The 27,778-nt window shown below is 34.6% G+C and overlaps 2 protein-coding genes and 2 long non-coding RNA genes across 4 annotated transcripts; 3 read left to right on the top strand and 1 right to left on the bottom strand.

The window, feature by feature from the left end:
- Positions 1-6: 6 nt before the first annotated feature.
- LOC132168902 (uncharacterized) lies at positions 7-1,521 on the bottom strand. Its single transcript, XR_009438937.1, has 4 exons — positions 1,372-1,521; positions 1,157-1,247; positions 1,008-1,046; positions 7-820 (listed from the first exon to the last, which is right to left on the bottom strand). It is a non-coding gene; the product is annotated as an uncharacterized LOC132168902 (long non-coding RNA).
- A 754-nt stretch (positions 1,522-2,275) lies between these two features.
- Positions 2,276-6,135, top strand: LOC132168903 (uncharacterized). Its single transcript, XR_009438938.1, has 2 exons — positions 2,276-4,251; positions 5,598-6,135. It is a non-coding gene; the product is annotated as an uncharacterized LOC132168903 (long non-coding RNA).
- Positions 6,136-12,764: 6,629 nt separating this feature from the next.
- On the top strand, positions 12,765-22,970 carry LOC132168901 (kinesin-like protein KIN-14E). Its single transcript, XM_059579989.1, has 24 exons — positions 12,765-12,884; positions 13,641-13,873; positions 14,611-14,683; positions 14,889-15,020; positions 15,102-15,340; positions 15,642-15,969; positions 16,162-16,261; positions 16,347-16,528; positions 16,723-16,838; positions 17,033-17,135; positions 17,541-17,693; positions 17,792-17,938; positions 18,049-18,249; positions 18,899-19,063; positions 19,134-19,238; positions 19,392-19,532; positions 19,624-19,818; positions 19,955-20,081; positions 20,216-20,418; positions 20,544-20,726; positions 20,974-21,069; positions 21,237-21,434; positions 21,683-21,954; positions 22,486-22,970. The coding sequence occupies exons 2-24, from the start codon at positions 13,716-13,718 to the stop codon at positions 22,676-22,678; spliced, it is 3,810 nt and encodes a 1,269-aa protein (XP_059435972.1). The 5' UTR covers positions 12,765-12,884; positions 13,641-13,715; the 3' UTR covers positions 22,679-22,970.
- Positions 22,971-24,883: 1,913 nt separating this feature from the next.
- On the top strand, positions 24,884-27,201 carry LOC132168900 (2-oxoglutarate-dependent dioxygenase DAO-like). The gene is made up of 3 exons (XM_059579987.1): positions 24,884-25,279; positions 26,415-26,730; positions 26,812-27,201. Exons 1-3 carry the CDS (start codon positions 24,930-24,932, stop codon positions 27,058-27,060), a joined length of 915 nt encoding a protein of 304 aa, XP_059435970.1. The 5' UTR covers positions 24,884-24,929; the 3' UTR covers positions 27,061-27,201.
- Positions 27,202-27,778: the final 577 nt, after the last annotated feature.

Here is a 27,778-nt window from a genome sequence, read left to right as displayed (position 1 = left end):
GAAAAAGGTTGTTGTAGAGCTTTTTAGATAGATAATATGTAGTTTAATTTCTGATATGTAAATATTTTGTAGTCTGCCTACGGTTAGGACACTGGGACCAACTTGAGTGTATAGAACACTGGCATGAAAACAAGGTTTCTATGCATGGATACTGTGTATGTTACTAGAACTTCTGTTGATGGATTATATGTGTCCCAAGACCAACTTAGTGCTCAATAATGTTATATGTGTCGCGAAGTTCAAGAATATAGGTAGCCCTCTTCTCTCCAATTCCCTTTAGTCTTTTCAAACCCTCCCTATTGATAAGAGAATTGAAAGAAAAAGGAAAAATCAAACAAAAATATAGAGGTCAGCAATATCTTACGTTAAGTGGCAAACAAAGTAGGCTTTATATACATCTCATATCAACAGACTAATATATGAAACTGTAAAGGTTTATTACAAACAAATGCTTAAATCTGTTAGTCAGAAAATAATTGAATCTATTGTTCCCGTTGGTTACGTTAATTAGGGGCAAGTGTCAATGAAGTGTCACTTCAGGGGGCTAAGCTCGTTAACATAAGCAGTCACTAATTTGAATACTAGTGAATACTCTGCATAAAACATAAAAACTTACTTGTTAGCTGTATTTAAAACCTTAAGATATTCTTGAATAAGGGAGTCCTGCAATGACAAAAACATATGAGTTGGAAAAATATACTCAGGTTGGTCCTAGTGTCCTAACGGTAGGCAGACAAAAAAATATTTACATATCAGAAATTAAATTACATATTATCTATCTGAAAAGCTCTACAGCAACCTTTGTCATTAATCCCTGTATCTGTATAGAAAATAAAAGAATCACAGTTAACTGTAATTAGTATTATTTTTATAAGCAATTAATATTATTGTTTTTGTGTCGCAATTAGTACTTGACGATGTCACTCAATAGGCAAAAATAAAAAATAAACTTCCAAAAAAAATTGAAAGAATTTACCCCAAATAAAAATAAAGGAGAAGAACACTACCTGCTTTTCTGAAAGTCCAATCTCTTTCAGATCATCAAGCTGTGAAACAGAAATTGTGTTAGTTAAAAAAAAAAAAAAAAAAGTATTATGAGTGTTTGAAATCAACTAAGGAATTAATTTATTTTTCTTTTAAAAATCTTTCAGCTTACACTCTTAAATGGTTCGGGTTTTTTGTCACGAAGTTCAAGAATATAGGTAGCCCTCTTCTCTCCAATTCCCTTTAGTCTTTTCAAACCCTCCCTATTGATAAGAGAATTGAAAGAAAAAGGAAAAATCAAACAAAAATATAGAGGTTAGCAATATCGTACGTCAAGTGGCAAACAAAATAGACTTTATATACTCTGCATAAAACATAAAAACTTACTCGTTAGCTGTATTTAGAACCTTAAGATATTCTTGAATAAGGGAGTCCTGCAATGACAAAAACATATGTATTGGAAAAAAGGTTATAGATCTAACCTTCATTTCTAAAAGCTCGTTAACATAAGCAGTCTTTTGTCATGAAGTTTAAGAATATAGGTAGCCCTCTTCTCTCCAATTCCCTTTAGTCTTTTCAAACCCTCCCTATTGATAAGAGAATTGAAAGAAAAAGGAAAAATCAAACAAAAATATAGAGGTTAGCAATATCGTACGTCAAGTGGCAAACAAAATAGACTTTATATACTCTGCATAAAACATAAAAACTTACTCGTTAGCTGTATTTAAAAACTTTAAGATATTCTTGAATAAGGGAGTCATGCAATGACAAAAACATATGTATTGGAAAAAAGGTTATAGATCTAATCTTCATTTCTAAAAGCTCGTTAACATAAGCAGTCTTTTGTGATGAAGTTTAAGAATATAGGTAGCCCTCTTCTCTCCAATTCCCTTTAGTCTTTTCAAACCCTCCCTATTGATAAGAGACTTTGATAGTTATCTTATTTAGTTTATTTTGGTCAGAAACACGATATCTAGACTCTGTTTTTTTTTTCTTTTTTGGTGTTTTTTCCTCCTATACTAATGCTTGCAACCGCCATCATGCATTAACTTTTGTAACTTAGAGACCCGGTAAGTTTCAAAATTCAAATTTAACTATTTTTTTCTATCTAAGAGACTCCGATAGTTATCTTATTTAGTTTATTTCAACCGGAGACACGATATCTGCACTCATGTTTTTGTTTTTTTAGGTGTTTTTCCTCCTAAAGGAACACCTGCAACCGTCATCATGCATTAGCTTTTGCAACCTTGTGCAACTTTTTTTCTATCTAAGAGTCTTCGGTAGTTATCTTATTCAGTTTATTTCGGCCCAAAATTCTATTTTTGGACTCATATTTTTTCTTTTTAGGTGTTATTTCCTCTTATACTTATGCTTGCAACCGCTATCATACATTAACTTTTGCAACTTTGTGACTCGGAAAGTCGCAAAATTCGAATTTCTCTTTTTGTCTAGCTAAGAGACTCCAATATTTATTTTATTCAGTTTATTTCGGCCCAAAACACAATTTCTAGACTTGTATTTTTTCGTTGCAGGTGTTTTTTCCTCTTATACTAATGCTTTCAACCGCTATCATGCATTAACTTTTGCAACTTCGAGACTCGGAAAGTTCCGAAATTCAAATTTATCTATTTTGTTCTATCTAAGAGACTCTAATAGTTATCTTATTCAGTTTATTTCGGCCAGAAACATCATCCTTACACACCTCGTCCCATCAACAACCCAACTCCGACCACCCCCATCTTCACTTTTCTTTTCAAATTTTTGCACAGTGTAGGTGTTTATCCACCCACATTGTCGCGCTGTATTGGTTTTTGTGTTTTTGCATGAGGTTTTGAGCGGTGTTGCCTTGTGTTGCAAAGTTGACCATCTCCAGTGCACACCAACTGTTCGATAAAAGTTTCCACTCAAGCTCAAAATGCCTAGAACCCGTGCTTCATCCCCCAGGGGGTCGAGGCCCAAGCTATTTCTCCCTCACCCACTTTTGAAGAGCAGGAGCTACTGTTTGAAACTACCTTCGCCATTTGCGAAGACTTTCAAAACCATAAGGCGACTCAATGGGCGGTAACCGAGTTTAAGCGTAGGGGACTCAAGAAGCTGTTCAAACCGGTCACCTCTACTGTCTACTAGAAGTTGGTCATTGAATTCTATACCAAACTTTCCCATGACTGCAACAATTTGGCCGCTCTCTCTTTTAAGGTATACGGCCAAGCCATTGACGTGACAAGGGCCGACATTGTCGCAGCCCTTCAATGCAATGATGAATACCCTCTAGAAGCCGTACATCTTGCCGAGCAACCGCCCCGATTCTATGTGGCGGAAATCATTAAAGATATGTGCCAAGGGCAATATGCAGACGCCCACCATAATGCCGGCAGTCGATCCAAGCTACCCCAATGGCTTTGGTTTGTGGACTCCATCTTGCATTGCAATGCCTTTCCCTTGGGACACAAAACTCAGAAGCGTGATCAATTTCTACACACCCTCTACGCCTTCCACAACGATGCTTTTGGTACTCCATTCCCGACATCATTTGGAACCAAATACATAAATTTTGGAATTGAGTGCACATTGGGGGAGCAAAGTCTACTCATTCATGGGGGTTGCCTTTTCCACACCTCATCACGTATATTCTTAAAAAAAAGGGCATCAAGGGCACCGTAGCAGACGAGCCAGCAACTACTACTATATTTGGCATTCGCCAATGGAATAAGAGTTGCTCCCATATGCCCCGAATACTCTCAGCACCAGCAACTGGTGAAAGAGGGAATGAGGTCGAGCCAATGGCCGAAGATGAACCGGCAGCTAAGTCGGCAGCAGCAGAAAAGGAGGAGGCCCCAATCATCTTTCAAGCCACACAGTACCGCTCCCTTAGTGAAGAGATGGTAGGCTTCGAAGAAAATTGGCTAATCAAAGAAGGGAAGCTCGGGAAGATAAAGCACTGATGGATCAACGACTAGCTGCCTTGGAAGACTTGATGCAGACCATTCTTAGCTGATTACCACCACCATCTGAAGCATCTACTTCGGGACAGCACTAAGCAAGGACCACTGTCTGGCTGAAGGCGTAAAACTTAGCGCTCATGGGAGGCACCCCATAATTTATCCTTTCATTTTGTTTAGTGTGTTTTAAATTCAATTTTTATTTATGTTTTGTTTCTTTTTACTTGTTTGTGTGTTTTCTTATTTTGTAGGAACAAGTGTGCTTCACTTCAAGTTTGGGGGTGTGCTATGAGCCATGCTTCCCAAGATCATGTCGACCGTCTCCTGGGTATATTCCTTCCTTTACTTAAGACACATTGAGGATAATGTGTCATTTAAGTTTGGGAGTATGGACACACATGATTGTTCACACACTTTGTCCCAAGTTCATATTAGTTGTTTGGTGTGTTTGTTTGTTTATTCAAAAAAATAAAATAAATTAAAAAAATTATGCATGTTCATGTTTGTTCCAAAATTTTAAGTTGATTTAAAAGAATTTTGGTTTGAATTCATCAGTGAGCTTAAAATTTTGAACACATGATCTGATAAGTGAATCTGTTAGTTTGATTACTTGTTGGGGACAGTTGAAAAATCACAATTTGATCTGATCACACAAGCACATTAGCACATAATCTGTGAGGTATGACATGAGGTCTGATATGTGCGTTTCTGTATCTTGGATGAAATTGGCTGACTTATTAGATGACATGGTGGCATATATATATTGAAAAAAGAAAAAAAAAAATGGATGAAAAAAAATTGTGAATTAAATTATTATTGATGGCTTTTCACTGAGTAACTGGACCTCTTGCCTCAAAGCATTGAGTGTTCACGTCAAAAGGTGAAAAATGTTAATTTGATAAATGTCATGGTTAGTTGGTTTTGTAGCCTTTTTGACTCGAGTTAGTAGGTCCTTAGGGGTGTTTCTACACCTAATGTCCTAAAATCACTTGATTTGGGAGTCATTGACTTAACACTCGCTACAAGGGTCAATTAGAAAGCTTAAGGGAACCAACATTGCACAACTTGACCAAAAAAAAAATATGCCATTCTGTCATTCTAATGGGGATTTCAATGAATTTTGAAATATAGAGACATTACACATTAGAAAGATTTGAAAGCTTCATAATTTTGTGCTAATTCACTTTACACTGTTTTCAAACTTGTGATATTTTAGCATGTCTTTTGTAAGTAATTGCACTTTGAGATTCCAATTCATTGTGAAGATGGAGTTCATCTTTTTAAGCTTTCTAATGAAAGAAAATCATGATCTTGAAGTGATGCTTTAATTTTGAGGTAACATGAACTGTGTATAATGTTTGTTGATAACATTTCTGGAAAACCTTCACGAGACTTCACTCGTCCTCTAGGGAATTCCTAGAAGTTTAAAATGCTTGTTGCATATGCTAAATATAATCGTACATCCCACGAAAGATGAATTTATCTTTTTGTTTTTTGTTTTCTTATTTTTGTTTTTAGTTTTGTATTGCTAAGGGACTAGCAATATGTAAGTTTGGAGGTGTGTTAAGTGTTAAAATATTCATATTTTCAGCTCTTAACTTGCATGTTTTAATCCTTTAGTTTTAGTTAATTAGGTTATATTAAATTATTTTTGTGTTTTTCACACTTTTGTAGGCTTTTGGAAGAAAATGAAGTAAATCTAGAAGATTTGGGCTTAAAGAGAGAAGATGGGAAAAATGGAGCCCCTAATACTGCGATTGATCACAGGTTCCCTGCGATCGAGCGCAATACCAGAAAAGACGAAGCACAAATCAGGCAATGAGCGCTTGATCGCATCAATTGCAACCCGTGAGTGCTCGATTGCAGCCCATGCGCCGGAGACACCTCAAAGCTGTGGCCATGATGCTAATATTTCATATTAGGGTTTTTCAACTCCCACTCAAAAAGTTTTGAAACCTTACGAAATTACTAGGTTTACTAGTTTGTTAAAGACTTTTAAAGTCTATAAATAGACCCTTAAGTCTCTAGAATAAGAGGCTTGTAAGGAGAAGAATTGGAGCTCTTCAAGTTCAAGTTTTGGGTTTATGCTTTTCCTTTTATAATTTTATTTATTAAAAATGTTTAACATCAACTCTATGTGTAACTAATTTATTTAGTAGGGATAGATTGAAGCTCTAGTTATATTTAGTTAATATTTCAATATTTGCACTTTTGTAATGATCTTCTTGTGTTATTTAACTTGATTGACACCTTCTTGCATGAATTCCTCATGTGTGTGTCTGATTAACATTTGCATGTGGTATGGACTAGTTAGTTAAATCAATTTGGATGGCTGAGTCCTAGGTTTAATAAAAGTAACAAAAGAATTCACACCGTGGTTCTTGGGTTAATCAACATGGGGAACTGGGAGCATATGCACATGCCTAAGGCCTTATGTGTTTGTCGATTTCTATAGAGTATATGCTTTCCTAAGGAACAATTTAGTATACACCATGCTATACCCTTTAGAAAATAAAAGAGTTAAAGAGTATATGTCATGCCTCACTTGTTGCTTAGGAAAATCTATAGCTTAAGGAGTATATATCATGTCTTTAGGCTGACAAACATTAGATATGCATAACATGATCAAAGTATTGACATATTGTTATGTTACCTGAATATAATTAGTGGTGGATATCAAAGTCCCACATTTTATTATCATTACTTAAAACATCAATCTTTGTTTTACTTAAGGAATTTATTTTTATTTTTTAAGAAAAATTTAGAAATCCTCGTGAGAATGATCATGTACTTGCACCTTATACTATTATATGTTGACTTTGCGCACTTGTAGGTAAAATGTACCATTATTTACCTACTAATTTAGGTAGATATTTGGTACAACAAGCCCAAAACACGGTTTCTGGACTCGTATTTTTTTTTGTTTTTGGTATTTTTTTTCTCCTATACTAATGCTTGCAACCACTATCATGCATTAACTTTTCAATTTCGTGACCCAGAAAGATCCGAAATTCAAATTTACCTCTTTTGTTCTATTTAAGATACTCCGATGGTTATCTTATTTAGTTTATTTCAGCCGAAAACACGATACCGAGACTCGTGTTTTTTCTTTTTTGGTGTTTTTTCTTCTTACACTAATGCTTGTAACCGTCATCATACATTAACTTTTGCAACTTCGTGACCCGAAAAGTTTCGAAATTCAAATTTATCTATTTTGTTCTATCTAAGAGACTCCGATAGTTATCTTATTCAGTTTATTTCGCCCGGAAACACGATATCTGGACTTGTATTTTCTTTTTTAGTTGTTTTTCTTCCTAAAGGAACACATGCAACCGCCATCATGCAATAACTTTTGCAGCTTCGTAATCTGAAAAGTTGCGAGATTCCACTTTCTTTTTCTTTTTTTTCTTTTTTTTCTTTTTTTCTAGCTAAGAGACTCTGATATTTAACTTATTCAGTTTATTCTGGCACAACACACAATTTCTAGACTCGTATTTTTTTCTTTTTAGGTGTTTTTTCTCCTATACTAATGCATACAACTACCATCACGCATTAACTTTTGCAACTTGGAGACCGGAAAAGTTCTGAAATTCAAATTTATCAATTTTTTTCTCTGATAATTATCTTATTCAGTTTATTTCAGCCGGAAATATGATATCTAAACTTCTTTTTTTTTTTCTTAGGTGTTTTTCCTCCTAAAGGAACACATGCAACCGCCATAATACATTAACTTTTGCAACTTCGTGACCCGGAATGTTTCGAAATTCAAATTTCTCTATTTTTTTTTTCTAAGAAACTTCGGTAGTTATCTTATTTAGTTTATTTCGGTCCAAAACACGATTTTTTGACTCGTATTTTTTCTTTTTAGGTGTTTTTTTCTCTTATACTAATGCTTGCAACCGCCATCATGCACTAACTTTTGCAACTTCGTGACCCGAAAAGTCGCAAAATTTGAATTTGTCTTTTTGTCTAGATAAGAGACTCCGATATTTATCTTATTCAGTTTATTTCGGCCCATAACATGATTTCTAGACTCGTATTTTTTCTTTTCAAGTGTTTTTTACTCCTATACTAATACTTGCAACCGCCATCATACATTAACTTTTGCAACTTCGTGACCAGGAAAGTTTTGAAATTCAAATTTATCTATTTTTCTCTATCTAAGAGACTCCGAATGTTATCTTATACAGTTTATTTCGGCTGGAACCACAACATCAGGACTCGTTTTTTTTTTTTTCTGTAGTTTTCTCATCCTACAGGAACGCATGCAACCGCCATCACGCATTCACTTCTACAACTTTGTGACCCGGAAAGTTTTGAAATTCAAATTTCTCTATTTTTTTTTCTAAGAGACTCTGGTAGTTATCTTGTTCAGTTTATTTCAGCCCAAAACACGATTTCTAGACTCGTATTTTTTCTTTTTAGGTGTTTTTTCCTCCTATACTAATGTTTGCAACCGCCATCATGCATTAACTTTTGCAACTTCGTGACCCGAAAAGTTCAGAAATTCAAATTTATCTATTTTGTTATATCTAAGAGACTCCGATAGTTATCTTATTCAGTTTATTTAGGCCGAAAACACGATATCTAGACTCGTGTTTTCTTTTTTAGGTGTTTTTCTTCCAAAAGGAATACATGCAACCGCCATCATGCATTAATTTTTGCAACTTCGTGACCCCGAAAGTTTCGAAATTCAAATTTCTCTATTTTTTCTATCTAAGAGACTTCGGTAGTTATCTTATTCAGCGTGACACGGAAAGTTCCAAAATTCAAATTTATCTATTTTGTTCTATCTAAGAGACTCCGATAGTTATCTTATTTAATTTATTTAGGCCGAAAACACGATATCTAGACTCGTGTTTTTTTTTTTTTTTTTTTTTTTGTGTTTTTTCCTCCTATTCTAATGCTTGCAAGCACCATCATTCATTAACTTTTGCAACTTCATGACCCGGAAAATCGCGAAATTCGAATTTTTTTTTTTCTTCTTTTTTTATCTACGAGAATCCGATAATTGACTTATTCAATTTGTTTCGGCCCGAAACACAATTTCTAGACCTGTATTTTTTCTTTTTAGGTGTTTTTTTTCCTCCTATACTAATGCTTGCAACGGCCATCATGTATTAACTTTCGCAACTTAGAGACTCGGAGTTATCTTATTCAGTTTATTTCAGCCCAAAACACGATTTTTTTTTTTTTTTTTGATAAGTAAACAAAACACGATTTCTAGACTCGTATTTTTTCTTTTCAGGTGGTTTTTCCTCCTATACTAATGCTTGCGACCGCCATCATGCATTAACTTTTGCAACTTCGTGACTCAGAAAGTCGCAAAATTCGAATTATTTATTTTTATTTTTTCTTTTTTCTATCTAAGAGACTCCGATATTTGACTTATTCAGTTTATTACGGCCCAAAACACAATTTTTAGACTTGTACTTTTTCTTTTTAGGTGTTTTTCCTCCTATACTAATGCTTACAACGGCCATCATGCATTAACTTTCGCAACTTAGAGACTCAGAAAGTTCTGAAATTCAAATTTATCTATTTTGTTCTATCTAAGAGACTCCGATAGTTATCTTATTCAGTTTATTTCAGCCGGAAAGACGATATCTGGACTCCTGTTTTTTCTTTTAGGTGATTTTCCTCCTAATGGAACTCATGCAACCTCCATCATGCATTAACTTTTGCAAGTTCGTGACCCGGAAAGTTTCGAAATTCAAATTTATCTATTTTGTTTTGTCGAAGAGACTCTGATAGTTATCTTATTCAATTTATTTTGGCCAGAAACACGATATCTAGACTCGTGTTTTTTTCTTTTTTGGCGTTTTTTCCTCCTATATTAATGCTTGCAACTGCCATCATGCACTAACTTTTGCAACTTCGTGACCCGGAAAGTCGCAAAATTCAAGTTTCTCTTTCTTTCTTTTTTTCTCGGTAAGAGACTCCGGTAATTAATTATTTAGTGACTCATATGTAATTGTAATATTTTATGTTCACAATATTAGCCAATGTGAGGGCGTTTTGGATGGATGGTAATTGTAGATGATGATAAATGTCAATGGTCATTTATAGTTTGATTTTGATTTTGATGGTTATTTTATATGAATCACATGCATTATGATTATTTGAATTGATGTTAATGTATGTAAGTTACAATTTTTACACAAAATAGTAGGTAAATTACTTGTCTAAAACAAAAATAGTGGGCAACACCACAACATCACAAAATACATTGAAAGAGTTTTTATTACACATTTCACTCAAGATACATTGCAACAGTTTTCATTACATGCTCAAGGCAACATCAACCTTGAGGAAAATCTATTAGACACGGGATAAAACATTAAAACAACAAGAAGAATCAGTGAACATTCTAAAGCAAACCGATACTTTATCTCTCTTGCATGAAATTTGTTCTTCTGCATTTATAATTGCATTTCAAAATTAACAGATCCAGCCTCCATTTTGGACTTATATTCAGCAAGTTCAATCTTGCATTTCAAAATTTTATTCAATATGGTTGTTCCAATCTGTGCACATTCAGTCTTCAAATTCTCGTGCCACTCAAAATTTTTGATACCACTCGCTTACCATGCTGACAAATATTCAAATCCACCCATTTGAAAAAGCCACATCCATAGTTGTCTACGTTCTACTTAATCACATCAACATAAATAAGACAACGATTCAAAATTCTTCATAAAGTTTCAGAATGAATCAAAATAGATCACAACAGAGAACCGAATCAAAATACTTCATAAAATTTCATGAACAAATTATGCAGTAGCACCATACTCAGCTATCATGAACATTTTTCTAAACCCTAAGTTATGCAAGAACACCATACCCAACTAAGTAGGAGCACTTAAAATTTCATAAAAAAAAATGTGGCTTTGTCTTACACAAAGCCACATTTTTACACAAAAGGTCTTTGGCCTCTTAATAAATATTCCATATCAACTACAACTCAATACCAGACTTACATCAAGCTACCTAACATAATTTTTACAAAGAGAATAGAACAATGACACCACCAAAAAAATCATTATACCCAACTCAAAAAAAATACGTCATCCAAAAAAATATCAGACAAAATACCCAACTCAACACTATATCTAGCAACCCAGCAAATACCCAGCTAAGCACCATACCCAACCAAATCAAAATACTCAAATCAGATAAAATAGCCCAACACAGTTGCGAGAAAAAAAGCAAAAAAATCTTACCACATAATTTCCACATGTATAAAACATTTTACCGAAATTAAGTGGCGTGAATGCTTTTAAGATGCGTGATCTCCTCCTACATTTGCACATTGGATTGTTGGTTCCTGCTCCTACATCGCTGACTTCATTGTCTGATTGATCCATTGTGGGTATGAAATGGGTATAACAAAGCAGAAAAAAAAAAAATGATGAAATGGTTAGCCCAAAGAAGCAGAAGAAAGACGAAATGGGTATATGGGTATGTGGAATAAGAAGAAGCATGATGAAATGGGTATGTGAAGAAGAAGAAATGGGTTTCGATTTTCATAGCAAATGTTTTTGTACACGTGGTTTGCTCAAATGAGTTCAGGGGTAAAATGGACTTTTAGTTAAAATTTTCTCACATGCGCGGTACGTGCTAAGGGGTTGGGGTCTGTTAAGATTTCATAGAAAATCCTAATGGAAGGGGAAAAGTGAAAAAAATAAAAAATAAAAAAAAATAAATAAATAAATCTGAATACATCAAAGTGAGAGATTTTGAACATTGAAAGGTGTTTGCAAAAGACATGTAACTTCATGAGGTAAGTGAAATTATCCCAAAAATATACATAAAACCACTGTCAATGTGAGTTAATAATGTTGAAAGATATACTCATTTTTTTGGAGCCAGAGAATGCTCTTTGAAAGTCCAAAGGACCAAAAAATAAATTACGAAATTGAAATTGAAATTGAAATTGAAAGGATGGGATGAATAAGATAAGATTTGTTCGTACAGAATTCTAATAGAGCCATCTTGTGCAATTGCCGGCCAATTAAAAAAATTGCGCAATTGCCGGCCATACATTTCTCTACATTTAAATATAAACCAATACAAGTGGTAAAGAACGCTTGGCCCTCACCCGTCGATGCTGTGAAGATCGAAATGCACCGGCTGGAAGGTAGAATTTTGGCACCTTCCCGCCCCATACGAGCGGTACTCCATTTGAATTATATACTTGCGGTACAATTCGGACTCTAGACGGAGTTAGATTTGATATTTTTCACACACAAAAAAAGGGGGGTCCTCTACTTTTTTTCTTTTTTTAATCCGCGCGTCCTTTGTTTTTTTTTTTTTGGGTTAAATACTTCAAACCCCCTAAGATTTTTCAACTTCATTTTTTCCTCATGGAGCCCCCCAATGTTTTTCGTTCTTTTTTTTTTTTTTTTAATACATTTTTTTTAATTTAAAAAAAAAATTAAAAAAAATTAATATATGTGCCACGTGTTGACGTCTGATTGGTCCACGTGTCAGTCCTAACGGTCAACTAACGATCAACTAACGGATTGACCAATTTAGTCACTTATCAAAACCACATGGACCTCCTGTGATAAAAATGAAACCCTAAGAAAGAAAAAATAAACTTGAAAAACCTTAAGGGGATTTGAAGTATTTAACCTTTTTTTTTTTTTTTTTTGTCTGCCAAACTTAAAAGATTTTGATTTACTAACAAAAGTTACCAAATATCCCGGTTAAGATAAATTAATTATTATCTCGTTTAGAAATTATTTAGTGGAACGACCATAGAAAAATCACTAATAACTTGAGCGTAAGTTGCTTAACACCAAAAAAATAATACTAACGATGGCTCCGAAGGAAAGTCTGACTTTGAAGCAAAAGCACATCAACTACTGTTTCCATTTATAATACTCTCGTGACTCCGACCCCCTTCTCTCTCTCCACTGTCCGGCTCTCCCCTTTACGAGTTTTTCAGATGAACTGGTGACTGACTCTTTTAGCTCGGATCTCACTTATGTTTCCCCCTGTTTCTTTCGTTTTTTAATTTCACGAATAATTCCACATTTTTCATTTTCAATGAGTATCTGGTTATAAGAATCTGTTCGATTCTGAATTTTTTTGGTTTTTTGTTTGTAGTTTTCGATCTTAAGCTGGGTCGATCTCTCAAATATAATTATTATTGAGGTTAAATGCACTATCCCCTCAATGCCGAAGCCCTAGTTTCTTGTGATTGTCTATAAACCTAGAGATGTTTTGTTTAACTTTGTGTCTCTGATGTATAGCTTGCGCCTGTATGTGTGGTTGGATCTATACTCTCCACCTCCATGTTTGGCGTTCTGATTTTGGGATTTGTTCATACCATTTTTATCCTTCCGGGATCTATTTTCTTCTTCATCCTTATTGACTTAATTTTAAAAAACAATATATTTATAAGGGTCTGGGATGATGGAACCTTTTGGTTGTTCCGCTGAACTTGCTCTCCGTTCACTGGTGTCTTAATTTGTAGTATTTCCTCGAGTTGGTTTCTTTCCTCTTGTTCCCCCCCCCCCCCCCCCCCTTTTTTTTTTGGTGTAATAATTGAAACGCTGCCCTGATATTAAGTATATTCTCACATATCTAAACCTTTTTTTTATATGTATAATTTGTTACAATTTTGCTTATCTTGAGCAATATGATGTTACGAGTCAGCGAAGCCAATCCTTTAATGCCTTTGTGTTTTTGTACATTTAAATTTTGCAGTTTCATGTAATCATTGAGGAGCTCAATGTAATGTTCATGTAGACCTTATTCAGTTTATCATGTCATTTAAGCTAAATGACGATTGATATGCAACCGTCTATGGCACAAAGTGTGGGAACTAGTAGGTCTTCCTTTAGCTCTAGCAATGGTATTGAGGATACTCCTTTGCACAACTCTGCTGCCATTTCAAATGCGGATGATTACGACAGTGATACTTCTAATTTTGCACCACCGTAAGTGTCATGTGTTCCTTTTGAGCTATGTTATGACCACTTCAATGATTTATTTTCTTTCACAAGTGATAGGCATACTACCTTCCCTTTCACTTCAATAGTTTTTCTTCTTTAGTTTTTAAAAATGCGTATTCAATTGCTAATAAAATCAAAGTCAAAGCATGACCTTGTGTGGCTAGTTGTAAAGATCTTTAGTAGGAGAAATAGCAAATTTTTGCATTTGAAATTTAGGGTTTAGTTAGAAGTTATCCTTAGACTGCTGAAACTCTTCATTAATTGCTTCAGAATTTGTGCCACGGAAATCAAAACTTCCCTCCCATCCCTGGTGGGGACTTCGACTTTCAGCCCACTCCTTTGCATATGTTTTATATACCTTATTGTGTTTGCTTGTTCTGTTTTTTGTTTTTGCATTGGGCATGGATGTCCTCTTGTTAGTAATTTTTCCACTTTTGCTTCTTTAAATCAATGTTTAATGTTGTAAAGGTCATGTTAGATGCAGTTTACTTGTGTACAAATTTTTACAGCTGCCACCAGCCCTTATCGCCAAGCGAGTCCTCTTCTCCATGATAGGGGGAGGGTCTTGGTGTTCAGCACATGGGAGAGGGAAGGTCATCTCCCATGTGTACCTTACAATTTAAGATTTTTTTTTTTTTTTTGGTGGGGTGGGGTGGGAGGGCCGGGAGGATGCACTTTGTCCTGCCATTAACTTTAGTAAACTTTATTCTTGTTTCTTGCAGTACACCAACGACCCTTTCAATGGCTATTCCAGATGAACTTGCTGGTGCTATACCTGTGCTTAATAGATTCCAGGTGGGAAGATATATCTTATACCTATTAACATGATATGCTCTAAGTCTAAAAAGTAATGCTTCCAATTCAAGATTTTCTTCTTCTCGCTATAATTAAATCACCTCATATAATTAAATCACCTCAAACCACATCAAGCACATCGTTTCTTGCTCTAGGTCCATGTTTGTTGGTATTAATTCTCTTCAAAGTCATTTGTTCTTCATAGGTGGAGGGATTTTTAAGGTTGATGCAGAAACAGATTCAGTCTGCTGGAAAACGTGGGTTTTTTTCTAAAAAATCTGTAGGCCCACAAGTTCGGGAAAGATTCACATTTGAGGATATGCTATGTTTCCAAAAGGTAATGACATTCTCTGTTCATGTTACCATGTTCTGTTGTAACTAGCATACTCATGAAGACCTAAATCACAAAATTTTACAGGATTCTATACCAACTTCCTTGCTCAAAATTAATAGTGACCTAGTAAGTCGAGCAACAAAACTGTTCCAGATAATTTTGAAGTACATGGGAGTTGATTCATCTAATCGAGTTACAGCAGCAAATTTAGATGAACGGATTGAGCTTGTTGGAAAATTATACAAGCATACTTTGAAACGTTCAGAGCTCCGAGATGAACTTTTTGTGCAGATTTTAAAACAAACAAGAAATAATCCTGATAGGTATGCCTCTAATTTGATACTCAGTTTTTATGATTAATAAATTTGGGGCCTGTAATTATAGTGTTGGGATAATAACGAACAAAATGCCCCACTCCTTGAAATTCGTAATTGTTACAGGATCTCCTTTGTTGAGCCTTTTATGAAGCAATGCCCCCAAATACACTGGCCAACCTTTCCAATTACAACCACTATCATTTCTATGATTGATTCTGCCTCCAAATACATGGCCAACCTTTCCAATTAGAACTACTATCATTTCTATGCTTGATTCTGTTTATCACACTTGATTTTGCTATTACAGGCAATACTTGCTCAAAGCATGGGAGTTGATGAATTTGTGTGCTTCTTCCATGCCTCCTAGTAAGGACATTGGTGGATATCTATCAGAGTATGTTCATACTGTGGTCCATGGTGTGAGTGTGGATTCCGAGGTCCGAGGGCTTGCATTAAATACATTAAATGCTTTGAAGCATGCTGTTAAGGCTGGTCCCAGGCATACAATACCAGCTCGAGAGGAGATTGAGGCACTTTTAACTGGTCGAAAACTTACAACTATAGTATTTTTCTTGGATGAAACTTTTGAAGAAATCACGTATGACATGGCAACCACTGTGGCTGATGCTGTTGAGGTACTTTTAAGCCTTCTTTACTGTTAGGTCCATCTGAATGTTTGTATCTATCTGTGTATGTGCTTTTTTGTTGAGGTACTTTTATACTCTTTCAAGATAGGCTTATTTTTAAGTCGTCTGTATGCACTTTTTTGTTCTTTATTGAGTTTTAAAGCACTTCACATCAATTAAATTCATTTATATCCATTTCAGGAGCTTGCAGGGATAATTAAACTGTCAACATACTCTAGCTTTAGTCTGTTTGAATGCCGTAAAGTTGTTACTGGCTCTAAATCACCTGATCCTGGGGATGGTATTGATTCTATTTACTTCTTGATTGTTTCTATGAGTCAGATTTACAGAAATAATCATCTATTCTGGACTTTGTTGTCATGCAGAGGAGTATATTGGGCTAGATGATAACAAATACGTTGGCGATCTGCTAGCGGAATTCAAGGCAGCAAAGGATCGAACTAAAGCAGAAATTTTGCACTGCAAACTGACATTTAAAAAAAGGCTATTTCGTGAATCAGATGAAGCTGTGACAGATCCAATGTTTGTGCAGTTGTCCTATGTTCAAGTATGTAATTTCTTATTTCAATGACTAGTGATGCTCATTTTGAAGTTTACAGTACCGCCCGGTAAACATTATGAAAGTGCCTTCTCATCTTTAAGTAGGGCTTTCATCAATGAGAGATGTATCTTTGATGTCCTAACTAAACGGTTTTCATTGTTACTTTTTTAGATTGTTGATATATAATTATTTTGTTACAGTTGCAACATGATTATATATTGGGCAATTATCCTGTTGGAAGGGATGATGCTGCGCAGCTGTCTGCACTGCAGATCTTGGTTGAGATTGGATTTGTTGATAACCCTGAATCCTGCACGTGAGTTTTGTTACTATGTCTTACTCCATTTTATTGCTCTTTCCTTTCTTTGTTGCTTATGCTTTTATGGTGTTTAACTTGCTTTCGTATTCATAGTGATTAGAAACATAGGGGAGTTTTTTTTACTTATCAATTTCCATAACCAGTTGTTTTGTACTATAATAATTTTGAATTTGTTGAGTAAATGTTTTCAGTGAATGGAATTCACTTTTGGAACGATTCCTTCCAAGACAAATTGCTATAACACGAGCAAAGCGGGAATGGGAATTGGATATTCTTTCTCGTTACCGTTCTATGGTAAGAATTACAATTTTTAAATGAGTAACTTGCTCCAAAGGGAAATTGTGTTATTAGTCCAATTGGCATTCTTCCCGTAAGTTTCCTTGTAATTTTACTATGAAGTATTTGCAAGATATTTCAACTCATTAGTATAAGATCTTATTATTTTATTTTAGCTTTTCGAGACCTCTCTATTTTAAAAAATATATATATCTTTTACTTAACCTTGTCTCCCTCACCTCACTCGGGGTAACATTTTGTGGTCTACTTCAAGTTTATTCCCCTATTTTGGTTGTCTGGTTATTTTTTCATGCATGCACCATTACCTGTCTTCCACTTAAAGGTTAATCCTTCTGCTATCACTATAAGTTCAACTAATTGCAACAGTTCCTAACTGAAAATTTTACATTTGCTGTTTGCTAGGAACATCTGACAAAAGACGATGCGAGACAACAATTTCTGCGGATATTGAGAACACTTCCCTATGGGAATTCGGTTTTTTTTAGTGTTCGGAAGATTGATGATCCTATTGGGCTTCTGCCAGGACGAATAATTTTAGGCATTAATAAGAGGGGGGTAAGTCTTAAGTTACCAATTTTATGCACAGATTACAAAATTTTTTTTGCATTGTAGCCTTCCGTCTACTATTTTTTTTTTTGTTCATTTGCCCGTAGGTACATTTTTTCCGCCCAGTTCCAAAGGAGTATCTACATTCTGCCGAATTACGAGACATAATGCAATTTGGTAGTAGCAATACTGCTGTTTTTTTTAAGATGAGAGTTGCAGGTGTTCTTCATATATTTCAATTTGATACCAAGCAGGTTTTGATCACCTCTCTTATTTATACACCAGTATTTCAGTACTAGAGTTTCTTGGCCTCTGAACTATTTTGTAGTTTCATATCTTCGTAGTGATTTCTCCATTGTTGTAGGGAGAAGAAATATGTGTTGCTCTTCAGACGCATATAAATGATGTCATGTTGTGCCGTTACTCTAAAGCCCGCTCTGCTACTAGCAATTCGATTAATGGAGATCTTTCTAACAACTTTAAACCTCCCAACGTGGAAGTGCATGAGAAACGTGTTCAGGACTTGGCTAAAGCTCTTGAAGAATCTCAAAGGAATGCTAATAAAGTAAGACTTCAAATGAAATTCCAACAAATTGAACTATGGTTGAATAAATTGACCATGAATAAAAGCATCCACTCTCATATTCCAAGGTCACTATCCCATGGGATTGGGGGATAGTAATTGATTCTTTAGCTGCTGCTTTGATTGTACATATATGAGAAGAAATCAAGAACAAATCATTATGGAGTTATACCATGCCAAACTATTGAAATCTATACTTGCTCAACTAAAGTAACACCAAGGTCCGACAATTGAGCTATATAGGTAAAACTGCACCATCTAAGTTTTTTTTTTTCTTAAACAACCTCAGGTTAGCTAAGACTAAATATTTCATGATTGCTTGGACCCTTTTGCTCTTGGTGGACTGATACATGTACTGGATACTCATATCATCAAGTTGATGCCTAGGTCTGGAACCTGGGTGTTCTCTGAGAAGTCCTTACGTACTTGCCAATTAGGCTTCCTATTTGTGCAGTAGAAATGGCCTTCCTTAGAGTCCATCTAGGTCCTCATGGTTAGAGGGCTTCAATTGATGGTAAGATTAAAAAAATTGTATAAAAGATTCTTTTATGTATACCATCATTTAAGAAGTTGTAATGTATCTCTCTCATGGAACTACAACTGAGATTGATGTTGAGTTTTTTAAATTTAGTTGCTGGAAGACTTGCGGGATAAGCAAAAGCAAGAAGTAAAAATACAAGAAGATCTAGAGGAATTGAAAGAATCCTTGAGATCTGACAAGCAAAGCCTGGCAAAAGTTACATGTGATCGTGACAGACTTAGATCATGGTGTGATGAAAAAGATAAGGCACTTCAGGTCAGTATGATTGACATTGTGGAATCAGCATTTATTTCTTTATCCTAGCGCTGACTTTGAAATCTATTAGGCTGCACTGCTGGAGAAAAGGAGCATGGAAGCGAGGTTGGCTAAGTTGGGGGATCTTATGATAGAGAAGAATACCAAAAAAGATTTGATTGGGGCTGATACCCAGGTAAAGTTTGTTGGAAATGAATTTCATGCTTTAAATATAGATGTATCTGTTAAGAGTTAATTCATGTGTAAAAGATAATCTCTTTTATCAACATAGTGTGGTTTCTATGTGATTGACAAATAAATCTTGGATTATGGGTGGTGTTCAACGCAGTTGTTAGAAAAGCTCCAAGGTGAGTTAAAACTTCGTAGTGAGGAGTTGCATGCAGCAGAAGACACTATGAAGAAGCTGGTTAATGAAAAAATATCATTGGAAGAAAAGATATCTGGACTTGAAAAGAAGAAAGCTGATGAGGTATTACTGTTTGTACTTGAATTTGGTGTTAGAAACCCCTATTGTTTTCACGGGTTATGAATTTATATGCATAGTAATTATTGAAATGCAGATAGATTTTCTTGAGAAAAAATTTGAGCAAGAACGTAAAGCTTTAAAGTTTCAAGTACTTGAACTTGACAAGAAGCTTGAAGGGGTCACAAAAGAGTTGGCTGTTGTTGAGTCAACTCTTGCTGTCAGGGACTCTGATTTGGCTTCATTACAAAATAATCTAAGGGAATTAGAGGAATTGAGAGAAATGAAAGAGGTTTGAAACTTTTCATCTTAGTCCTAATTCTTTATGTCTTAGTTTCTACTTTAATTGCATCACAATATTTCAGGCCTTGATATGAATGTATCTTCAACGGAGTACATTTTGCTTATTACTTTCTACTTTCATTTAGGACATCGATAGAAAGAATGAGCAAACTGCTGCCATTTTGAAGATGCAAGGGGCTCAACTTGCTGAGTTGGAAGTGCTTTATAAGGAGGAACAAGTTTTAAGAAAGCGTTATTTTAATACTATTGAAGGTTGGCATTTTCTAAAACCTTCAAAATGAAGTGCATTTTCAGCAGCATTAGATGTGTTGGTCTTTATTTTTGTTAGTTTTGAAGAATCTTTATAAATGACATGAGCAAAATATTGTTCCTTTGATACTTTTCAGATATGAAAGGCAAGATCAGAGTTTTTTGTCGATTAAGACCTCTTAATGAGAAAGAGACTGCTGAAAATGAAAGAGATGTACTCACAAGTCTTGATGAGTTTACAATTGAACATCCATGGAAAGATGATAAAGCCAAGCAGCATATATACGATCATGTATTTGATGGCAGTGCTACCCAAGATGACGTGTTTGAGGATACAAGGGCAAGTTTGATTGAGTTTGAATACATTATCAACTTAGGGGATCTTAGCTTGTAATTTTCTCATATATATATATATTCGAATTTTAATTCGTAATTATGTCTTTTACTTTTGTTATTACAATGCAGTATTTGGTGCAGTCTGCTGTAGATGGGTATAATGTGTGCATATTTGCTTATGGTCAAACTGGTTCTGGAAAGACATTTACAATATATGGATCTGAAAACAATCCTGGACTTACTCCTCGAGCTACGGCAGAACTATTTAAAATTATAAGACGAGATGGCAACAAATTCTCATTTTCATTGAAGGTAATTTTTCCCAATGCCATATCTTGAACTATTATTACAGCTTAAATTATTTGTTCAGTAAACTTTTGCATCAATTGTATGATTCAATTTATTTAGGAGTTTGAATGTTACAACCCTTATCCAAAATCAAGTTGTAGTTGTTGCGCTCTTACTGTTCCTCATCTGCATGATAATGTTTCTAATTAGTTGTCCATCTGTATGATTTGTATATAGTCTTAGAATTGACATCGATCTTGTATTAATGCAGGCATATATGGTGGAGTTATACCAAGATACACTTATAGATCTTCTTTTACCAAAAAATGCTAAACGCTTAAGATTGGATATTAAGAAAGATTTAAAGGTAAGTGTCGTTAACCAGTGCCCTTGTGATTTATATTCTTATGAGAAATATCATATTCGTTTCAATCTATTAAATGGTTAATGTTATCATTTATGGTTGGCCCAATTAACTGACATCATTCCCCTTAAGAAGTTGCTCATGATATATAAGGTATTTTGTGATGTTAGGGCATGGTATCTGTAGAAAATGTGACTGTTGTATCAATTTCAACATTTGAGGAATTGTGGAGCATTATTCAAAGAGGATCTGAACAACGGCATACATCCGGAACTCAAATGAATGAAGAAAGTTCAAGATCTCATCTGATACTCTCAATTGTTATTGAAAGTACCAACCTTCAAACTCAGTCGGTTGCGAGAGGAAAGGTATCATCATTATCAATTATATTATCTTATCTATGATAAGATCAGCTTTTATGCACTTCGTCTATGGTGAATGTACATGGTTTTACATATACTTTGTCTCGCTCTTTTGTCATTCAATGTTATGAAGGATTAATTTAAGTGTGTGATGATGTAAACAGTGAGATTGAAGCCTTGTCTTGGTTACTTGTTGAGTTGTCTTTTTATTTTTATCTTTTTAGTGTTTGACCACCAAATGATTTTACATGCAGTTAAGTTTTGTGGATCTTGCTGGTTCAGAAAGAGTGAAGAAATCAGGCTCTTCTGGTAGTCAACTTAAGGAAGCTCAAAGCATCAATAAATCACTTTCAGCGCTTGGGGATGTTATTAGTGCATTGTCTTCTGGTGGTCAACACATACCTTATAGGAATCACAAGTTAACAATGTTAATGAGTGATTCACTTGGTGGTAATGCCAAAACACTCATGTTCGTTAATGTATCACCAGCTGAATCAAACTTGGATGAGACATACAATTCCCTAATGTATGTTTTCTGTCTGTATTACTTTGTGTCTATTATTTTCTTTTGGGGTGCGCTTGGGAAGCCTGGGCATCATCCTTCCCTCTCCCTCACTAGTTATCCTTGAAGTTGGGTGACAATTAACTGCGTAGGCTAAAACTATAGGAAATACACTATTGCAAAAGGTTTGCTTCATACTTTCTCATCCTTAACGCATATGGGATCCTATCCAAGTTTATAAACAAGGAACTATGGCCTGAGAATGTGAACTGTCATTATTATAAATATTTATGTTTATTGCTTGATCATTTTAAAAAATTTCATGATTTTAAGTCATTAAGCTTTATACTTTCAATTCTAACTTTGCTAGTGGCATATTAATGTAGGATAACCTCTTTTTTTTTTTTTTTTTTTTTGGTGTGTTGCTATGGATTACTTTTAGATCAATTGGAAATTTAACATCTTGCAGCCTTTGACACTGCCTTGATTAGCTATTGTTCTTTCCTTTTATGCAAGTGTTTGTTCTAACAATGCTTTGCCTCTATGCTTATACAGGTATGCATCTAGAGTTCGATCAATTGTGAATGATCCAAGCAAAAATATTTCATCCAAAGAGGTAGCCCGATTGAAAAAGTTGGTTGCTTATTGGAAGGAGCAAGCTGGTAGGAAAGGCAATGATGAGGAGTTCGAAGAAATTCAAGAAGAACGTCCAGCAAGAGATAGGACAGATGGCCGTCATTCCATGTAATGTTTCTATTATGCGAGTTGCTTGAAGCTTTTCCTATATATGAAAAGTACTTGAGAAGTTGCTAGTAAGGGCTTTGGGACACGTGAGCTAGGGCATTGGCAAGGTTGCCAATATTGGTGAACATAAGCAGGATTAAGTACCGTTTAAGCTACTATCATGTTGTGAAGTCTTGATCTTGCTCCAACATTGTACTAAAGCTAGAGGTGCTGTAATTAGTTTAGCAAGATTTAAGTTGTATAGCCGAATGGTGTGTATATTTTGCTTTATATATCCTACATCTCATTGGTGACAATGAGTCCATTGATAAGAACTTTATTGCACAGATAATAGACTCAACTTTAGTTTTTACATTTTAAATTACAACATAATTTCTAATGTATATCATTTTTTAAAAAAAATAAAAAATCTATATTTCTTGCATATCAATATTACTATAACTATTAGTGATGCAATTTAGTGAGTAATAATAAAAAAATATTGTGAATTAATAATTATAAGCCTTATTAATACAAAGTTGTTCCATAGGATTTTACTATTACTATTATTTACGAATGATAGAAGAATAAGAAGAATATTTAGCACTAAAATATACCCATTACCCACCATTAGTGAAGATGGATAAAGTTCATATATCCCTTCAAATTATTACCCAATGAACAATGTTTCTTCAAACTTTCAATTATGATAATATTTTTCTCAAATTAGCAAAACATTGTCAATGTCCTCCCAAAGTTGGCAAAAAGAATAAATAAATAAATAAATAAAACATAAATCCCTCTAGATTACTCACTAAAGCAAAAAAAAAAAAAAAAAAAAAAAATAAATTCGAAAAAATAATAATTTTTAAAAACAAAATTTTTTTTATTTTTCTAAACGAAATATTTTTTATCTTTTATTTTTTTAAAACGAAATTTTTTGTTTTTTTTTTTCAAACGAAAAATTTATTTTTTAATTGATTTTTTTTTTTTAATTGTGTTTTAAAAAACGATTTTTTTTAATTTTTTATACGGAAATTTTTAATTTTTTTAAAAAGGAAGTTTTATTTTTAAAAAATTATAAAACAAAAATTAAAAATAAAAATGAAAATTTTCAATTTTTATAAAAAAAATCATTTTTTTTAAATTTCTTTTCTTATAAAAAGGATTTTTTTAACATTTTTAAATTTGTCCACCCTTTGGATTATATATATATATATATTATTTTTAGGTTTTTTTTTAGAAGTTTTAGTTTTAGTTTTTTTTTATTATTATTTTATTAAGGATAATTTTGTCATTAGAGGGAACATGAAAATGTTTTAATAGTTTGAGGAGACTTTGTCAATTGAGTGGTAGTTTGAAGAGGTATGTGGACTTTCCCAATTAGATTTGTTAAACATTTTGAAAGCTATTTTTTTATTTGAAAAGTATTTGATGTATAGAAAGCAAAAAATTGTTTTGAATTCACTAAAAAAAATTGGGTTAATCTTTTGAATTTTTTTTTTTTTTTTTTTTCAAAGAAATAAACCTCCCTCTTTAAAAGGAGGGAGTGAGGAACAATTACTATTCCATGAGAACATGGGGTAATTACTAGAAATTATTATGGGGTATGAATTATAAGGGGTGTATTGCCCACATTCGGCTGGCAAAAAAAAAAAGAGAAGACTGAACAACCCATGAACATGAGTTGATAATTATCTTTTTTGTACCAATTTTTTGTAAAAGCACTTGAATGAATTACTTTGGATTTAATACAACTTACAAGTTGATCACGTCTCGTATTTATCAAAGTTGACCATGCTTTTTTTTTTTCATGGGAAAGAGCGTTTCGGAGTTGGCAAAGTATAAAAAAGAAGTGACAATTTATCTAAAAGAGGTAGTAAAGTAAAACGTATGAGTCACAGGATGGCGTATAACTTTTAAACAAGCTCTGTTTTGTTTCGTTTTATTTGTTTGTACGTATTAATAGTTTTACCAAAAAGATTGAGCATTATTAAAATGCACTGCGTTGAGAGCTTATACAAACAATCTCATATCTAAAAGACTAAAATATGTAAAGTAACTCACAAAATAAACCAAAAAAAAGGGTAAAACGTACGAGTCACGGGATGGCTTATTTAAAACAAGCTTTGTTTTGTTTCGTTTTATGTGTTTGTATGTATTAATAGTTACCAAACAAGATAAGCATTATTAAAATGTACCGCCTAGAGAACTTATTTATATATATATATTAGTGGTCGTTCATTCAAAGTCGACAAGGGAAAGAGCGAGCAAACATGGCGGAGGGCGGCAATTTGAAGTGTATCCCGGTGATCGATATGCAGGAAATCGAAGATCTAGAGCAGTATAAGAAACTGAGAGAAGCATCCCAAGAATGGGGTTGTTTCAGGATCGTCAACCACAAGATCCCCGCAAGTCTGATGTCAGAGATGAAGAAAGTGGTGAAAGAGCTGCTTGATCTTCCTATGGAAATCAAAAAGCGCAACACCGATGTGATAGCTGGCAGCGGCTACGTGGCACCGAGCAATTCCAATCCTCTTTATGAGGCCTTGGGGCTCTATGATTTGGGCTCGCCTGAGGCCGTGCGAGCCTTTTGCTCTCAGTTGGATGCCTCTCCTCAACAGAGGTTTCTTTCTTTGCTCATCATCTTTCTTCCCTTCTAATCTACTATCTTCAATTTTCTTTCTTGTATGGTTCTTCTTTACTTATATTCTTCTTCTCTCTCCTTTTTGATTCGTTTAAGATTCGACTTTCTTTCCAGTTCCATTGTATCCTACACACACACAGATACGGGTGCATTGCACGCGCACACCCGTGATCTCTTTAACCAACCTGGCCCACATCATATTAAAACAGACCTCCCTTTTCAGCTTGGGTTTGAAATTTTCAAAGTCATAGAATACATGTATTGCAAAATAGGGGAAAATTGTAGAAATTGCTCTTCAATTATTGTTTAAAAAAAATTGTAAGGTCGGAGAAATTGGGAACGAGCTTAGGCATTTTGAAGACGAAGTTAGCTACCCCGTTTCAAAGTATAGGAGTTCTCAAGGAATGGTTATAGTTTGTACAAATTTCAATGAAATCTACAGAAGTAATCTTCAGAAATACAAATTTCATTCATTTGATGCATTTCCTCCTTATATTGTTGGTTGTTCAGCCCTTTTTTATTGTATTTTATTGTAATCCCTAGGAAGTCGTTTTGGTTTGTATTTGGTATTTTTTTGATGTACTTAAAAAAAAAAAAAAAAATTATTTCCATGTTCCTGTTACTGGGAGGTTGTCAATTTCGTAATGCTAATCTGTCGATAAGAAAACATGATCTGTAGTAAAACAATGGACTCCCGCACCTTAATTGCGCAAGGTAGCGTCAGTTTGTGTACTCACTCTGTACTCTTAAAGGATAAATTCCAGAGTCCTATTGTTTGTCACGGCTTTGTCGCGGGGTTTAGCCTCAAAAATTTGTTTGCAATCAAGAAAATTAGAACCTTAAACCTAATGGAGATAACCAAAGTAAGAGGCTTTTGTCACTTGAGTCAACCTTGTGGTTAAAATTGCCCATTTTAAGGTGGGTAGAGATTTGAAGGCTAGAGCAAGTATCCCTGACCTCATTGTCAATGATTTTCCTTCCCCTCGCGTTGGGGCTAAAAAAACTCACTCATCTAGAAGAAAAAAGAAAATCCCATCAGTGCAAATGGATGTGTTTTTCTTGAAGCTGTTTCGTACCCATTAGTTGATTCTACTTCCGCTTCTCTTATTGCCAGGGAGGTAATAGAGGCGTATGCTCAAGCAATACATGAGTTGGCCATTGATTTAGGGCGAAAGTTGGCCAAAAGTATGGGGTTGGTCAGTGACCTGTTCAAGGGATGGCCTTGCCAGTTTAGGATAAACAAATACAACTTCACCCCTGTAACTGTAGGATCCTCTGGTGTACAAATACATACAGATTCCGGATTTCTAACCATACTTCAAGATGATGAAAACGTTGGTGGTCTTGAAGTCATGGACGAGTCTGGTGCATTTGTGTCAGTTCATCCTTGCGCAGGCACCCTCCTTGTCAACCTTGGGGACGTTGCTAAGGTAGGCTGTCTTCCATTTATTTAATTAATTTTATGGTAAATGTCATTATGATGCGCGTGTTTGTTGGTATGTATGTTCAAGGCATGGAGCAATGGAAGGTTTTGTAACGTGAAGCATCGAGTACAGTGCAAGGAAGCAACCATCCGAGTGTCAATCGCTTCATTTCTCTTAGGGCCGAAGGAGGCAGCAGTTGAAGCCCCACCTCAACTCGTGGACTCTGAACACCCGCGTCTGTACGTCCCTTTTACCTATGAAGATTATAGAAAAATCAGAATTTCCACAAAATTGCAAGCTGGTGAAGCCCTCGAACATCTGCGAACCCAGTCCTGATCAACTGGCATGCACCCATCACTTATATATGTATTTTCACCCAGCCCCCATTATAGCTACGTTAACTTATGTCAGCTAGCTAGTTAATATTGACATGATATTCTTCAAAATATATTCCGAAGAATTTTATGATTCTGGTCAGGCTGGGGTGAATTTCATCCTCTAAATATCATAATAAACAAAGAAAGCACCTGATGTAGCGTAAGACCAAATATGTAGAAAATAAGGAACTAACAGAAAACACACAGGTGAACATTAGCGTGAACGGAGATGTTAATTAACTGTGAAGAGAAACATACACCACAATGGAGAAGTCTCATCTCACAAGAATATGGAAAATTCAATAAATTTATTCAAAAACTACCATCTGTGAGGTCGATTACACGCTTATATGGTACTACCTGCTTATTGAATATAAGACTAAAATTAAAGAATAACAAAGGATTGAATAATGATAGACTAAGAGATAAATGATAGACTAGGAGATAATTCACAAGCTGTTACGTTGATCTAGGACTCCATCCCATAGAGAAGACTCATAGTGTTGAAAGTGAAATCTGCAGGTAGTTGATTATCCTCACGATAGGGCTTGGAAACTTGCAGTAATTCAGGGAATGGCATAACGCTCAAGTAAAATTAACAATACATTTTTCTCCCCAAAAAAAAAAAAAAAAATTAAATAACAAATAGTCATTCCTATAAGTGATTTGCATAACTC

Source organism: Corylus avellana, chromosome ca2, assembly GCF_901000735.1.
Source record: "Corylus avellana chromosome ca2, CavTom2PMs-1.0".
In the NCBI taxonomy this organism is placed as follows: domain Eukaryota; kingdom Viridiplantae; phylum Streptophyta; class Magnoliopsida; order Fagales; family Betulaceae; genus Corylus; species Corylus avellana.
This window is presented reverse-complemented; position numbering and strand designations above follow the sequence as displayed.

Coding starts and splice junctions, on each gene's coding strand:
- LOC132168900 (XM_059579987.1), top strand. CDS start 24,930: ATGGCGGAGGGCGGCAATTTGAAGTGTATCCCGGTGATCGATATGCAG. Junction 25,280..26,414: donor GATGCCTCTCCTCAACAGAG/GTTTCTTTCTTT, acceptor TCTTATTGCCAG/GGAGGTAATAGAGGCGTATG. Junction 26,731..26,811: donor ACCTTGGGGACGTTGCTAAG/GTAGGCTGTCTT, acceptor TGTATGTTCAAG/GCATGGAGCAATGGAAGGTT.
- LOC132168901 (XM_059579989.1), top strand. CDS start 13,716: ATGACGATTGATATGCAACCGTCTATGGCACAAAGTGTGGGAACTAGT. Junction 16,839..17,032: donor GATAACCCTGAATCCTGCAC/GTGAGTTTTGTT, acceptor AAATGTTTTCAG/TGAATGGAATTCACTTTTGG. Junction 20,727..20,973: donor AATTCTCATTTTCATTGAAG/GTAATTTTTCCC, acceptor GTATTAATGCAG/GCATATATGGTGGAGTTATA.